The sequence below is a fragment of the Topomyia yanbarensis genome, chromosome 3, assembly GCF_030247195.1.
Source record: "Topomyia yanbarensis strain Yona2022 chromosome 3, ASM3024719v1, whole genome shotgun sequence".
Lineage (NCBI taxonomy): Eukaryota > Metazoa > Arthropoda > Insecta > Diptera > Culicidae > Topomyia > Topomyia yanbarensis.
This window is the reverse complement of record NC_080672.1, coordinates 134,290,156-134,304,018: the sequence shown is the minus strand read 5'-3', so window position 1 is coordinate 134,304,018 and position 13,863 is coordinate 134,290,156. Positions and strand designations below refer to the sequence as shown.

Sequence of the window (13,863 nt, the reverse complement as noted above, 5' to 3'; positions counted from 1 at the left end):
AAAAAATGTATTATAACTTATAGTCCTACGTTTACTCTAAAATTCGTGCATGCAAATCTATCCTCAATTAGGTTGTTGGAATGAGTTACAACGTTTTGAAAATTATTCTTGTTTTCTGCAATTGAAAATATGAACACTTTTCAATGCACTGTGGGTTTTTCGCCAAATTATTCACGTGAAAACGGTAAAGCGTTCAGCAATGATACCTTCTAGGATGTTTTATGATGATCCAAGACCTTTATTTTGCTGATATAATTATAGTGATTAATCCTCCTTGAAGTGAGATATTTGCTACATTTTTTTTAAAGTATAAAAAGCAAGATGTAGTCTTCAGAAATGTTGATGAGCTTGCTTTTGCGAACATAACATTTATATTTATAGTAGGGGAATTGTGGGAAAAACCGACACTGTGGGTAAAACCGACACCCCACAACTTTTCCTAGAAATCAAATTTTTGTTCATTTCATAATGATACAATATTATTAGTACGTTTATTTAGAGCATTTGAAGAAAAATTGGATTTACGTTAGTGCGCCGAATGTCATAAAAATTAACAAAACATTCGACAGCAGCGTTCATACTCGTCTGGATGTAAAATTTCGTTGGTAGATTTTAAGGTTTTAACCGAACGAAAGCTTTTCAAATCACCCCATTTTTCAGTACCTATTATTATCGGCCTGTCCTATGATCAACTAGGTGCATTGAAGACGAGTTTGAAAAATTCAATATTTTTAATTGCTTTTATAAAAAAATGTGCGCTATTGGGGTGAAACCGACACCCTATGGTTAGGGTAAAACCGACACCCTGTTAAGATGGTTGTGTATAGTTGCGATTCATTTCAAAATACTGGGGATCTTTGTGACACTTCAATTAGCCTATTAGAACACTATAGTATTAGCAGAAATACACAGAAATACTTTTATTGTGTTTATTTCTTGTAAGTCTCTTTAAAAATCAAAAATTGGAATTTTTGCTTATCTGATTCTAACGAAGCTTTTGCTATTTCTGCAAAAAGGTCATCAAACCGAATTTCTAGTGTTCTCTTGGTTTGTCATAGACGAATTTTATCACAATGAGACAATGATATTATGTATACTCCAATAGATCGTTGATGATCAGAGTCCGAAAAATCTAATCTGAAAAAGATAGTTTTACTAAGAAGTGTGTGTGTCACTTATAAGTGAATGAATCCAATTAGCAGAACGTAGAACGCTTGAAAATCTTCTCTTATGAAATAAAACTACACTGGAGGTTGCAATGATGTGCGCAAGGATTATTTGGAAATACTCATATCAATAAATAATCCTATAGCATAAAATACTCTTATTTATAGTACTACGCTTTCGAACTTTCTTCCCCTCACTACATGATGAAGCAATAAAAAGCACATATTTGCATCATACATACTCACACTTTATTAATCACGCATATATCTCATTTTTAATAAAGATAAAGATTTTAATAAAGTGGAGAGAAAATAAATTAAAGGGGGTGTCGATCTTACCCCTATGGGGTGTCGGTTTTACCCGCAGTGCTTACAAAAATCACTTTGTTTTCCAAGTTTTACAACCAATATTTTTTAATGAAATTAATTTTTTGAAGCGCTGAAAAAATTAAGTCTTGTTAAGAATTTTCTGAAGAAGAATTCTGCATAAAAATTATAATTTTATTGGTTTTGTGGCAACTTAGAAAAAGTGTTAAGCTTAAGGTGTCGGTTTTAACCATAATTCCCCTATAGTATAATTTATTTTTATAGTATACTCGAAGTTATTGACCGTTGTTTGTGAATGACCCCTTCAAAACTTTTTTTTAACATAACCTCTTAAATATCGTAGATAAAGCTTCGACATGTTTCAGAAAGTTGTTCGTCTATCAAAGTACATCTTTTCAGAAGGGATCGTCGGTCTATCTCTTGCGACTTGAAGTTAGTGGGTATTTTTGACCAAATTAGCAAATTTTTTAAAAGTGATAACTTTTGAACGGGCAAATAAGAGCAGCCAACTCTACCTGCAATGAAAAACGCTATATCAACACTATAAAACTCAATGGATAGAATGAATTGAAGAAAAAACCATTGTTTTTTTTTCAAAAAACGTCCAATATCTTCGAAAATACTTGAGATAAGAAAAATCTTGCTCTAATAAGAATTGTGTATTTTGACGATTGAAATAACTGTGTAGAATATATGAAATCCGTAGAAATGATGTTTGAAAGTAATAGTAATGAATTAGCTTTAAAGGAATCATCAACAAACAAGAAATATTGCAGATAAAAATGTTATCTCTTCTGCAAAGTTGTCCGCAAGAGCTTGCTCTACAACTGCGGAAGACATAATTTTAATATATGAACTTGCAAGAAAGTTGATAAATATATCTTACTTTTAGGGAGATTATTTATTAAAATAATAACATTCCTCCGAAGACGTCAATAATCCAAATTTAACGATTAAGGCGTAATTAATAGATCGCACATTTTCGGCAAAAAAACCATTGTGCAATGTAGCGATTACAAATCAAAAAAATATATTCCATTTTCAATCCCTTCCATAGCCTATCCAAAAAACAGACTTAGATTTCGTTAAGTTCAAACAGAGTCAGAGATTTTAAAATTTCGGCCTTTTTTCGGTGCAATATCCAATGCCCATTTCACCCCACTTCCCGTCAAAATAGAATCTTTGACCGAAGTCCATCCCAAATATGCACATACAAATGCTGAAATTTTCATCAAAATAAGAGCGCATCAATACGACCCCTCAAACAATAAAAAAAACTGGCTGTTAAGTTTTCAAAATCTTTCGAATCTGCTAAATCGTTTAAAACTTCTTAATCTCCTGACTCCTCTAGATCTTCTCAATTTTAATATCTTCTAAATCTTAGTATCTTCTAAATCTTCTAAAATTTCTAAATCTTATAATCTTCGAAATCATTTTAATGTTCAAGATCTTCTAATTCTTTTGGATCTTTTAAATCTTCTTAATTCTTTTAAATCTTCTTAATCCTTTAAATATTCTAAACTATTTAAATTTTTTAAATTTTGAATTCTTCTAAATCCTTCAACTCGCCAAATCCTTGAAGTCTTCTAGTTCGTCTAAATCTTCTAAATCCTCTAAATTTTCAGCATCTTCTAAATCTTCTAAACATTCTAAATCTTGTAAATGTCGTAAATCTTGTAAATCTTGTAAACCTTGTAAATAGTGTGAATCAAATATTTCGTAAATCTTGTAAATCATGTATATATTGCAAATCTTCTATGAAACGAAAATTATACCGAATTATTGCTTTTTTTTTCAAAATGAAGCTTTCAAGAATAAATTCCTTCTACGAAGAAGCCGCCAAAAAGCTGTTTTCAAGGAAACCCCACCAATGCATAGATCTATATCGCTCGTACAAACATATAGATAAATATAACGCTTAGTATAGTTATTCCAACTTAACCATTTCTAGAAATAAGAGTACCCCTTTAAGAAAAGTGAAGGTGCTAGACGATTAATAGGCCTAATCAAGCTTTATGAAACTTAGCTGAAGACACGTAATCAAAACATACTAATCCTTATGTAACATCAACGAGAGTTAAAAATACTTTTGTTCATCATTTTTCAGTTTGGGACTAGAGTGCGGCGTCTTACCCGCACATGCGGCATCTCTCCCGAATTGACTTTTTTTAATGTTCGTGGAAATTGACGAATTTTTTGTCATGTTAAAAACCATTTCAATGTATTTTAGATACTTGCCGCAATTGCGTTTGATTTCATCCTATATTGTATGGTTTATTTTGCTGCATGATTGATTTTTATTTTTTGGCAGCTCTCCCAAAATTACCCAAAAGTAAAATAAGAAGCCGGATGTTTTGCTTTGCATGCAAAAACACATTAACGCTTTTTCTAACATATTCGAAATAGGAAATAATATTAACTCGTTTCAAAATACCCCTATTACCATACTCGTTTGAAATCCAGGATGCTGTATTAAATAATACAATGACGCTATGAGTGATCTTCTGGTGACGGTGAGTGAACAATGAACATTCGGAGGAAAATTTTGAAAATGTTGTTTTAATATTTGGCCTAGAATTCCTACGTTTCTACTATTTCGTATTCTTGCTTCCAATTGTTTCCAGCTTCAAAACTAATAGAACAAATTATACTCACATTGGCGTAATGTTTTCCATCATCGTATCGCTGACGCAATCGGTAAGGCTGATCATCTTCTTGGAATCAATCGGTGGATCGTAGAAACGCTCATCAACCTCCTTCTGGGGACACTGCGTGTAGGCGGTGGAGACGTAGATAATGGATTTGAGGTGTTTCATCTCGTAGCATAGGTCCAGGATGTCCCGGCAGGCTTTCACGTTGATCTGCATGGCGGTTTTCATCTTCTCGTCAAATCGCACCGTGGCGGCCAGATGAAACACGATATTCACCTAGACAGGTGCGGGAACGAAGAACATCTATTATATAGCTAATAAATTTCGCTGCTGTTGCTGAGTGAGCTACCACAGCACATGGTCAATAGCTTACGTTTTCGAGCAGAAGCTCCCGATCAGACGAGCTGATGCCAAGGTTAGGCAGCATGCAGTCTCCCGCGATGGGTCTGATTTTGTGGTCGTACTTTGGGCAGGCTTGCTTCATTTTGTCAAACATCTACATCAGAGAAGCGGACAGAGAAACCTGAAATTAATTTCAGTGCCAGCAGCGGCTCCCTTCCCTACTGATGCTACGGGAGCACGACGGTGATTCTGTGGAATACTTACGGCATCTTCGAAAATTTCTTCTGCGCGGGAAAAGATATCCTTGCCTCGCTTACTTCGGATGAGCAGAAAGATGTTTTCCACTCCTGGGCAGCTGGTAAGCAGTTTGTAGATGAGTGCTAAAAGAAGCGACAAACAAACATGTTCATTAGCTTACATCACTTTAAATCGATGGCAATGGATGTTGGGTCAAATGTGCACAATTTGTCCTTTCGGGCACAAGCCTAGCTTTGACCATCCCATAAATAGCAGGACTGTAGTCGCTAGCAGTGATTTAAATTTTTCGATAAATATAGCCTAATCTATGTATACATATTCATCTGCGATGCTGCCCAAGAGACCTTTAAAATACGACGGAGTTTTTGAAACATACCAAGGTTTCCGATCCGAAACAGGTTCGTCTCTGCGATTCGGAATAATTGAACAGAAAATAAGCAAGAATACTGAATATATGGTGATTTCATGGACCATTACGGTGGTGGTGGTCGCATAACAATTAACCCTTTTCGAGTCGCGAATTCAGGAGTTTATTTTTTCTTAAATTATATTTCGTTTCAGTAATTGTGCTTGTTATTTTTTGTGATTCGTTTATACTTGCCATCCATTGAGTGTTTCTATTTTTGATGCGTTGTAAAAGAAATACTCACAGAATACCGGAAATCGAATTTAAAAATGAAACTCTGCGTTGAACGGGCGAAGTTCCATTCATCCATTCACGAAAACGTGTTGGTTGGATATACCCCCAAACGGTTGACGCTGTGGAGCATTGATCTTCGCAAAACATGTGTCGGTCCCACCATAGCTTTCGCAATATCTGTCCTTGAAATCAGTAAGAAAAATCTTCAAGCTTTGAGAAGCATTAACACGCTGCGAAGTTTGTCTACATTTGGAAGTGAATTTGCATACATAAACTAACGGAATTTATTGTTGCCAGCTGTGCGTCCAGGATGTTGGTTTGGAATCAGGATGAATATGTTAATTTGCTTGGTTTTCTGGGGAGTCTGTACTTTTATTGACGAAACTCAGCACGTTTGTGATGATTTTGGCCACGAGACAAGTGATTTATGTTGACATGTGTTCAGGTGATCGCTTTGGCCAGATTGGACCAGACCGTCTGCCATCGTAGCGATTCCAGTAATTGAGGAATCGCTACGATGGGATGGGATTCGTTCGTCAGTAGTTGTATCATTCTGTCAATTTTTAAAAGGCACAAGATTTATTTTTAAATGATAACAAATCAATTCTAAAATAGGTGACAGGTGATAAAAAATTTTTTTTTTGGCTGAATATCAAATAGAATGCGATTAGTTGGCTTGCCGGATATACAATTTGTGGCTCAATCGTAAAAAGTTCCACTTGCTGAAATGTCATCGACAGAACGGTTAATGGAGCTCATCTCTCAGCCAGCAGACAACTATGACAACCCATTCGAGGTATGCGAGGCTTTAAAGTCATATTTACAACCAAGGTACCTAGTTGAATCCAAATGAATCTAATCTCATTAGTTGGAATCAGTCAGTGGATGTGTACGGTTTCATGTTGTTTATTGAAATGCATTCACCGTCTTTCTTCAGTTTTGCGGAGTTGGTAGAAATAAAAAAGTCACAATAAATAACGTTTTCACTTCTGGTTTATCGTTGTACAGCTCAGCACTTGACCTAGTTTTGATTATTTTCATAGGCATCGCGTGACAAACTGCAAGCGAACCTTTTTCTTTCCGCAGCGAGCTTCTCCAATAGTTTCTGCCCGTGGAAGAAAGGGTGGAGTTAGTGGATTGATAGCCACAAACACAACGAGCGTAACCGATGTTATTATTGCTGTGAAAGCCAAGAGGGTTTCCCCGTTAGGAGGTATTGAATTTAATGTGTACTAGATGACTACTGCCGGTCGAGATATGTTGAATTAAGTTAGCATCGGATATTGCGCCTACATGCTTTGTGATTGGAGCAAGTTGAAATTGTTTATGTTTATGTGGGCGAAGTATTAAGTTTTTTTTGCATATCGGTAATATGAACAATTATACCATTTTCAAAACAAATAAATATTGAGCACAAGAATATATGTATTATTCTATTAGTTAATTGCGTTAATGCTTGTACATATATGTAATATGTATATGTAGACAGGAATTGAAACTAATGTTAAACAGGGGCGGATCCAGGAAAAAATTTCGGGAAGGGTCCGAAATTTTTATTTTATAATTAACATTGTACACTTCGTAATGCGTAATAACCTTATTTAATAAATATCAGTTTTGTTAGTCGAATTTGGTTTGGAATGATTTTGAATTTGAAACTAATCTAAAATTAAAACGACCCTCCCTCTGGATCCTCCACTGATGTTAAAAAATAAGATACATGTAAGAGAGCATCAAAAGTTCGAATTCATCAAAAGTTTTGTGAAAAAATGCGGGCAAACTTAGGCAACAGTAAAATATCTTCTATTAAGGTTGTGGTACCGCGGACACTGTCACCAAAAATTCTGAGAATACCTGTCTGTATTGAAATACCGGTAATGATGAAAAATAAGTACCTGCTTTTTTGATATTACTGAAAACTTTTGGCGAAGAAGATACACAACCTTTCAATATAGGAACCCGTTCCAACTTGAAAAGTAATGTATAATTGTACAAGATTTAACCCATTCATTAAGTTACAAGGATCAGCTCTAGAACTGAAGTTATTGCAATTAGTCTGATTGGAGTCCGACGGAGCAGTGCTGCCAGAGATATATATATTATTGAAAATTGATAAATCTTATCAATTTAGACTGTCTTTCGCTACGTTTTCCACGCAATTAGACTATTGTAAATATTCTTGGAAAATTGCTTTGAGCATTGGAAGGTAAACATTGAGCAGCTTGTAACACTGCGAGGGAAGCACCTATATTTTTGAAAAAAGGCTTTTCGTGTTTCTTGACCCCACCGTTTCAAGGAAAAATAGTTTTCAAACTTTACCTGAACTAGAAAAAAGTTGGGCATGGAAGGGTTAAGCGTTATTTTAGACTTCAAGCTCTCACTTGTGTGTCATTACCATACAATAATAAATAATGCAATTAGTATGCTGAGCTTCATTAAATCCTTCAGCTATAATTTTGAAGACCCAATTAATACCAGACTTACGTTAGACTAATTTTGGAATATTTTAGTGTAGTATAGAATTTATACACTGTTTTGTACGAAGATTGCATCGAATCAGTTCAAAAACAATTTCTTTTGTGCGCAGTTCGTAAGCTAAACTGGACGATATTCCCTTTTCCATTGCATAAAGCACGTTACATGCTCATCAACATACAAACACTCAAAGAACGTAGCGATTTTACCATCTGCACCATTTCTCTAAATTAAATTAAATTTTATGTAGGGTAGCTCTTATTCATCTCATTAGTCAGGATATCATACTATTTCGAAATTAACTCGGCTTATAGTGATTAGATTGCGCTCAAATAAGTAACAGCATGTTTGCTTCGTTCTTAAGAAGCAGTAACATAAAAAAATCTGGTTTGGAAAATGTTAAATACTCGCGTTTGAGCAAAGTGGAAAGTCGAGTACAACGCTCCCGTTTGACCTAATGCGTTGACACTGACACAGACACTGCACTAACTAATGTATTCAAATGGGTGGGATGAATACAGGAGCAAAGATGCATTGGGGCACAGTAACCCTACCTTGTCGGAATCGGAGAACTAGTACACAATTCCAAGATCAATAGCTGCGCCATTATAATTGAAAGAGTGAAATAACCGTAGAAATAATGTATAGTATATTAGTAAATATTCTAATACCATTCTGTGTAGTCTATATATGTCTGATGAAATAAATAATTTAAATATTCACAAAGAAATTTCATTCAAAGTGTTACTTACAACTACCATAAATAACACAAAAATTGTTTTTTTTTTATATTTCATAAACGTCATTCAGATTGATATTCATTATTCGCTGTGTGCGGACAAAACTAGATGAAGGACTAGGTCACTTTTGTATTCGGTTTGCTGTTAAATCTTTGTCTATAAAAGTACAAACACTGGCTTTCCAGATAATAGTTTTGGATTTGGTTAGCACATAAGTCGCTACGAATAGTTTGATATTTTAATTTTATAGCGAGCGGAAGAGGTAGGAACCTGCAAGCTGGATTTAGGGTAATTTCGGGAGAGATTCCGCATATTTCCAAAAATCAATCATGCATTAAAGTAAACCATACAATATTTGATTAAATCATTTTATCAATTGCGATAAGTACCTAAAGTACACTGAAATGGTTTTTGTCGTGAAAAAGAATCATCAAATTTCCACGAACATTAGAAAAGGTCAATTCGAGAAAGTTGCCGCATATGCGGGTGAGATGCCGCACCATGGTTCCAAGTTGAAAAATGATTAGGTGTCTTCATCTAAGTTTAAGCTTGATTACTCCTATAAATTGCTTTTCTTCCATTTCTAGAAACAATGTTTTATCCAACAATTTAAACATATTTGCGTTCGCAACCTTGTGTAATGGTTAAGTTGGAGTAACATTGTTTAGGGTACTATTTATCTACATGTTTGTATATATTTATCTGTTGTTAGGAATTCTTTTAAACTAGTTTTTTCATGGACTTTATATTATTTATACGTTATTTCATGAAAGCTTCCTTTAAAAACAAGTGTGAATTCGTTGAAATTTTCGTTTTTATCCTAAAATCGATAACAATAGAAAATTTATGCGTTCACGAAAGTCAGTACCTGAAACTTTGAAGAATAAACCGAAGAAACCAATATTTAAATACATATCGCCTGTTTAAATACATAGTCGCTGTTGTGCTATCTTATGACAAACGCCATTTTGGGGTAAACTGAGTGAGATATGCCACATTACTTGTCCAAACAATCTCTACAAAGTGGCGTTTACAGAATTTCGACTTTCTGCATGGTTACTGAGATATAGCGAGAAATGTGCTGAGAAATTTTTAATTTTTTGCTTCAAATTACTGTGTAGTGGGATTGGCTCAAATTATCTTAATGAATAAGATGTTTTTTATATGTAAAACTATCTCAGAAACACAATGGCATAATCATTTTCAAAACAAAAATGCGCGAATTGTGAAAAAAATGCAATTTATGTTTTAAACTGGAAATATAGCATATTTGGCAACACTGTAACCAAAAATAACTATTTTTGATAGATTCCCTGACTTATTTTCTTCAAAATGCATCTCACTGATTGTTTATTGACCAAATGAAGCCAAAGATATGAATAAAAGTTAATAATTGATGATTTTTTTCTATGGAAAATTTTCCATGCACGATTATGACACGCTATACAAATTTTGTCATTAATACACATCTATGACACGTGTGAGTGCGACTTTTGTTTACATTTATACTAAAAGCTCGCAACATAGTCAACTGATCTTTGTAAAATTTGAGTTTTTAACACAGAATAGACAGAAGTATCAATTGCCTTCCTTGAATTTTTTATACCATTTATAAGTTTCGAGATATTCAATCTCAAACTTTAAAAATCGTTTTTCTCGAAATGTGCAAAATGGCGCTTGTCATAAGATAGCACAACAGCGACGACATAGTGTTAGGCTCATGGTTAAGAACCTCTGGAGGGGTGATAGACTATCACGTTCGGGGAAAAAAATTGTTCCATACATACCATAAAATCTCAACAGTTACAGAGTTATTGAACTTTTTATGTAAATAGCTTATTTGCCTTAAAATCCCTCTAACTTAAAAAGTATACTTTGTATTTTCAATCTTTTTGTTCCGTTGGGAAGGTAAGAAAATTTCCTATTGAATAGTGTCCTTATCTATCAGTAAATTAGTTTTAGCTACCTTTTAGTGGTATTGTAGTTAAAAGTTGTGTTTTGATGCGGTTTTTGTTAATTTTCTTAAAATAATGAATAATGAACAAATCAATAACTATCATTCAAAAGTTGAGTTTTACGACGATCCATAATTTATTTCTCAACATCATGTTCTCATCTCTTCTCGTTTTTTTGTATTTTCATTATTAAACTTTTTCTGTAGTCGACTTGCAAGGGATTAAAAGACTAATCTAAAAAATATGCTTTATATTCTTATTCATTGAAAAGCTAAGATAATTTCCCTCCGAATTATGCACAAATATCTTTTAGTTAAGAGCCCTAAATGACTTTTTACTAGTAAATATCTTAAAGTTAGCGGTTTTCAAAGGAGATTTTTAATTATTCTAATTATGATTTAACAAAATTTATCGTAGCAGTTGCCCCTTAACATTCTCTATAACTTATTATTTGACAAAGAGTCTCTATCTCTTTTCATTACGCTGCAATGTAATAGTGAACACATTATGACGTCACCACAAATGCAGTGGTTTAGAAATCGTCGTTTTTGCATATGTAATGATGTGATAAAAATAATTTTGCGTCGAAACGAATAGATAATTGTATTTAGTCAAAGCAAGAGTAGTAAAACTTGTTAAGACTATTTCGATGATAATAATAGTGATGTTTATTATTTACCTTTTTAAGAAAATTGCGGAAATGCTAATAAATAACAATAACTTTAAAATAATTTACTTCTAAAAGAATACTAAATTCACTTAATTGAAAGGTATTAATGCCTTTTTCTCGGTGATTTTTTTACTTTTCAACAAAAGCAACAAAAAACGGTAAGTGTCATACTTTTAGAACTAGAGCTAGTATTAGTGAAAATAAGATTAACTCTCCTTAGGGTTAAATATAGCATAGTAAAGATTAAAATATTCATCTTCAAAAATCCAAATACATGGAAACAAGAAATGCTAACTGTATCAGTCCAAAGAACAACTTAAGCATCTCTTCCAAATACATGAAAAACAAGAAAAGTTAGCTGTATCAGTCCAAAGAACAACTTCCAAACTAACAATCTGAATTATTGAAATGGTGATATTAACTTCGAGAAATGAACGAAAAACCGATAAAAAATCTTAACTTTTGAATAAATTAGTTTTAAAAGGTTACCTAATCCCATTAACTGAAATAAGTGAGGACAGCATTCAATAGGAAATTTTCTCACCTTTCCATTCGAATTAAAAGAATTAAAAAACAAAGTATACTTTTCGAATTAGAAGTATTTAAGGGCTTAGTTATTTACAGCAAAAGTTCAATAACTCTGTACTGTTGAAATTTTATGGAATGTGTAGAACGATTTTTTCCCCAAATATGATTCTCTATCGTCCCTCGAGAGATTCTTAATCATGAACCAAACACCCTGTATGTAGATAAATAGACTCATAATCATGTATGTATGTCACGGATAAAGCTTATTAAGAACCTACACCTGAAGCATATGTTAATTTAATGACCTTCCGATGTAAAAAAATAGTTTTTGGCTACGCATCCTCCTCCATCTAGTGCGGCTTCTCACCCGAAATTTTGATGCGGCAGCAATCCCGATTGTAGGAGAGAGCTGCAGCACGATAACATTTTCCTTTGAAATTATCCACTAGACTAGACTTCCATGGCAACATGACCGGGAACTCTAGTGATATGGGGTAACTCACTCCCTGTCAGAATGTGATCCGTACACCGAAAACTAAATATCGTAATGACGGTCCGCGCATTTGTGAATGGCCGCAGGGTTTCAAAATCGAATTTATACACACGAAGTCACATACACGCGAGCACACGTGACAAACACGTCAACATACGAACGCAAAAGTGACTCTATGTACTGCCCATAAAAGCATAAGAGTCCCACATTTAAAAAGAGCAAGCCGAGAAAAAAGCTGTTCAAGATTTACATTTTCATTGAGCCTTATGAAAGGGACAACAATGTTGTGGTAATTTTTTCGTTACTTTCTAAACAAACTTGGTAATCTTTTTTTGTGTATTGTGATTCAGTGGCGACACAATAATCCAACAGATAATTCTTTTTCGACAAAAATCCATATGGGACTTATATGCTTTAATGGATAGGATATGGTCTGATGTTTAAACTATGTAGTTGAATCACGTTTTAAAGGTTTTCATGTGGCTTTCGAATGGTTCACAGAATTTTTTTGAGCGTTTTAATTCGACATGGCACTTAGAATCATATTCTATAGGAAAATTGTAGTTTCGACTGCAAATAGTAAGAATTATAAACATACGATAAAAGCTGATAATAAGAAACCTTTTTTTGTAGCTTCTCAATGATGCTAATCCTCAAAAGAAATTTTTTTTGTGTTTTTGAACGGTCGACATTTGATTGTTGATAGTTGTTGATAAAAAACGCGAATAAGTTAATAAAAAAGGTATAATTTCGCGAATTAATTGTCTAGTGGAAACAAAATTCCAAATATTATGACAACCATCACACTTTGAAGGATTTTAGTTTTTTCTACGATAAAACTATTGTTTTGTTTGTCAATTAGTATGAAATCTAAAAGCACGTCCGAAGTTATTGTTAGAAAAACTCTTCTACTGATAGTTTCATCATAATTCAATGACATTTCAATGCGATTTGAATTTGTTTCGGCCTTTTTTAAAAGCGGACTTTGTCTGGTTTTAGACGTGGGTGTATACGATTAATTGGTATCATTCGTCTTCCATTTAGTATTTTTTAACTACACCTATCGCGACGAAATTGAGGAAATTAGTTTCAGTGACAATAACTCTAGAAAGTTAACACTGATACCGCTGCCAATGTTTTCCGTGTCGTGTTTATTGTTGGACTGTAGCAGTGTTTCTTATTAATTATTAGACGAGCGCTTTCATACGAATTCTTTGGGACTTGGCGAATCAAAAATTAACTCGTTCCAGGAAATATTTTTTTAACTTGATGAGCATATTATCTCTAAATACGCGTTACGACGGCAGTGCCAAAAACAAACAAAAAACTATGCAAATTTAGCAAGAAATTAATTCCATTAAACCTGAAATCGTAAGCATTTTGCTTACGCTATCAACTGCTGAACCATACGTTCGTCGATCTGATCAGCATGATACGCATCAACACTGCCAGTATTCTTTCCGAATCAGATGGAAGGAACTACGGAATTTTGAGAATTGAGGGCAAAAACTCTTCTTAATTTTTCCAAAAGACCCGTCTTTTCCATTGTAGGCATTAATACACTGGATGAGATTGGTACAACAAATAAAATTAATCGTCTACACTGAGAAACAAAAAT

At 33.8% G+C, this 13,863-nt stretch overlaps 1 protein-coding gene across 2 annotated transcripts in view; it reads right to left on the bottom strand.

Annotated features, from left to right (window-relative positions):
• Nucleotides 1-13,863, bottom strand: part of LOC131689522 (fatty acyl-CoA reductase wat) — a 133,047-nt gene that overhangs the window by 51,147 nt on the left and 68,037 nt on the right. For both annotated transcript variants that reach the window (XM_058974665.1, XM_058974664.1), the window contains exons 3-5: nt 4,751-4,866; nt 4,518-4,640; nt 4,149-4,420 (exon numbers count right to left, since the gene is read on the bottom strand). In XM_058974665.1, the coding sequence (XP_058830648.1) occupies nt 4,149-4,420; nt 4,518-4,640; nt 4,751-4,866 (511 nt within the window). The remainder of the gene's footprint in view (nt 1-4,148; nt 4,421-4,517; nt 4,641-4,750; nt 4,867-13,863) is intronic.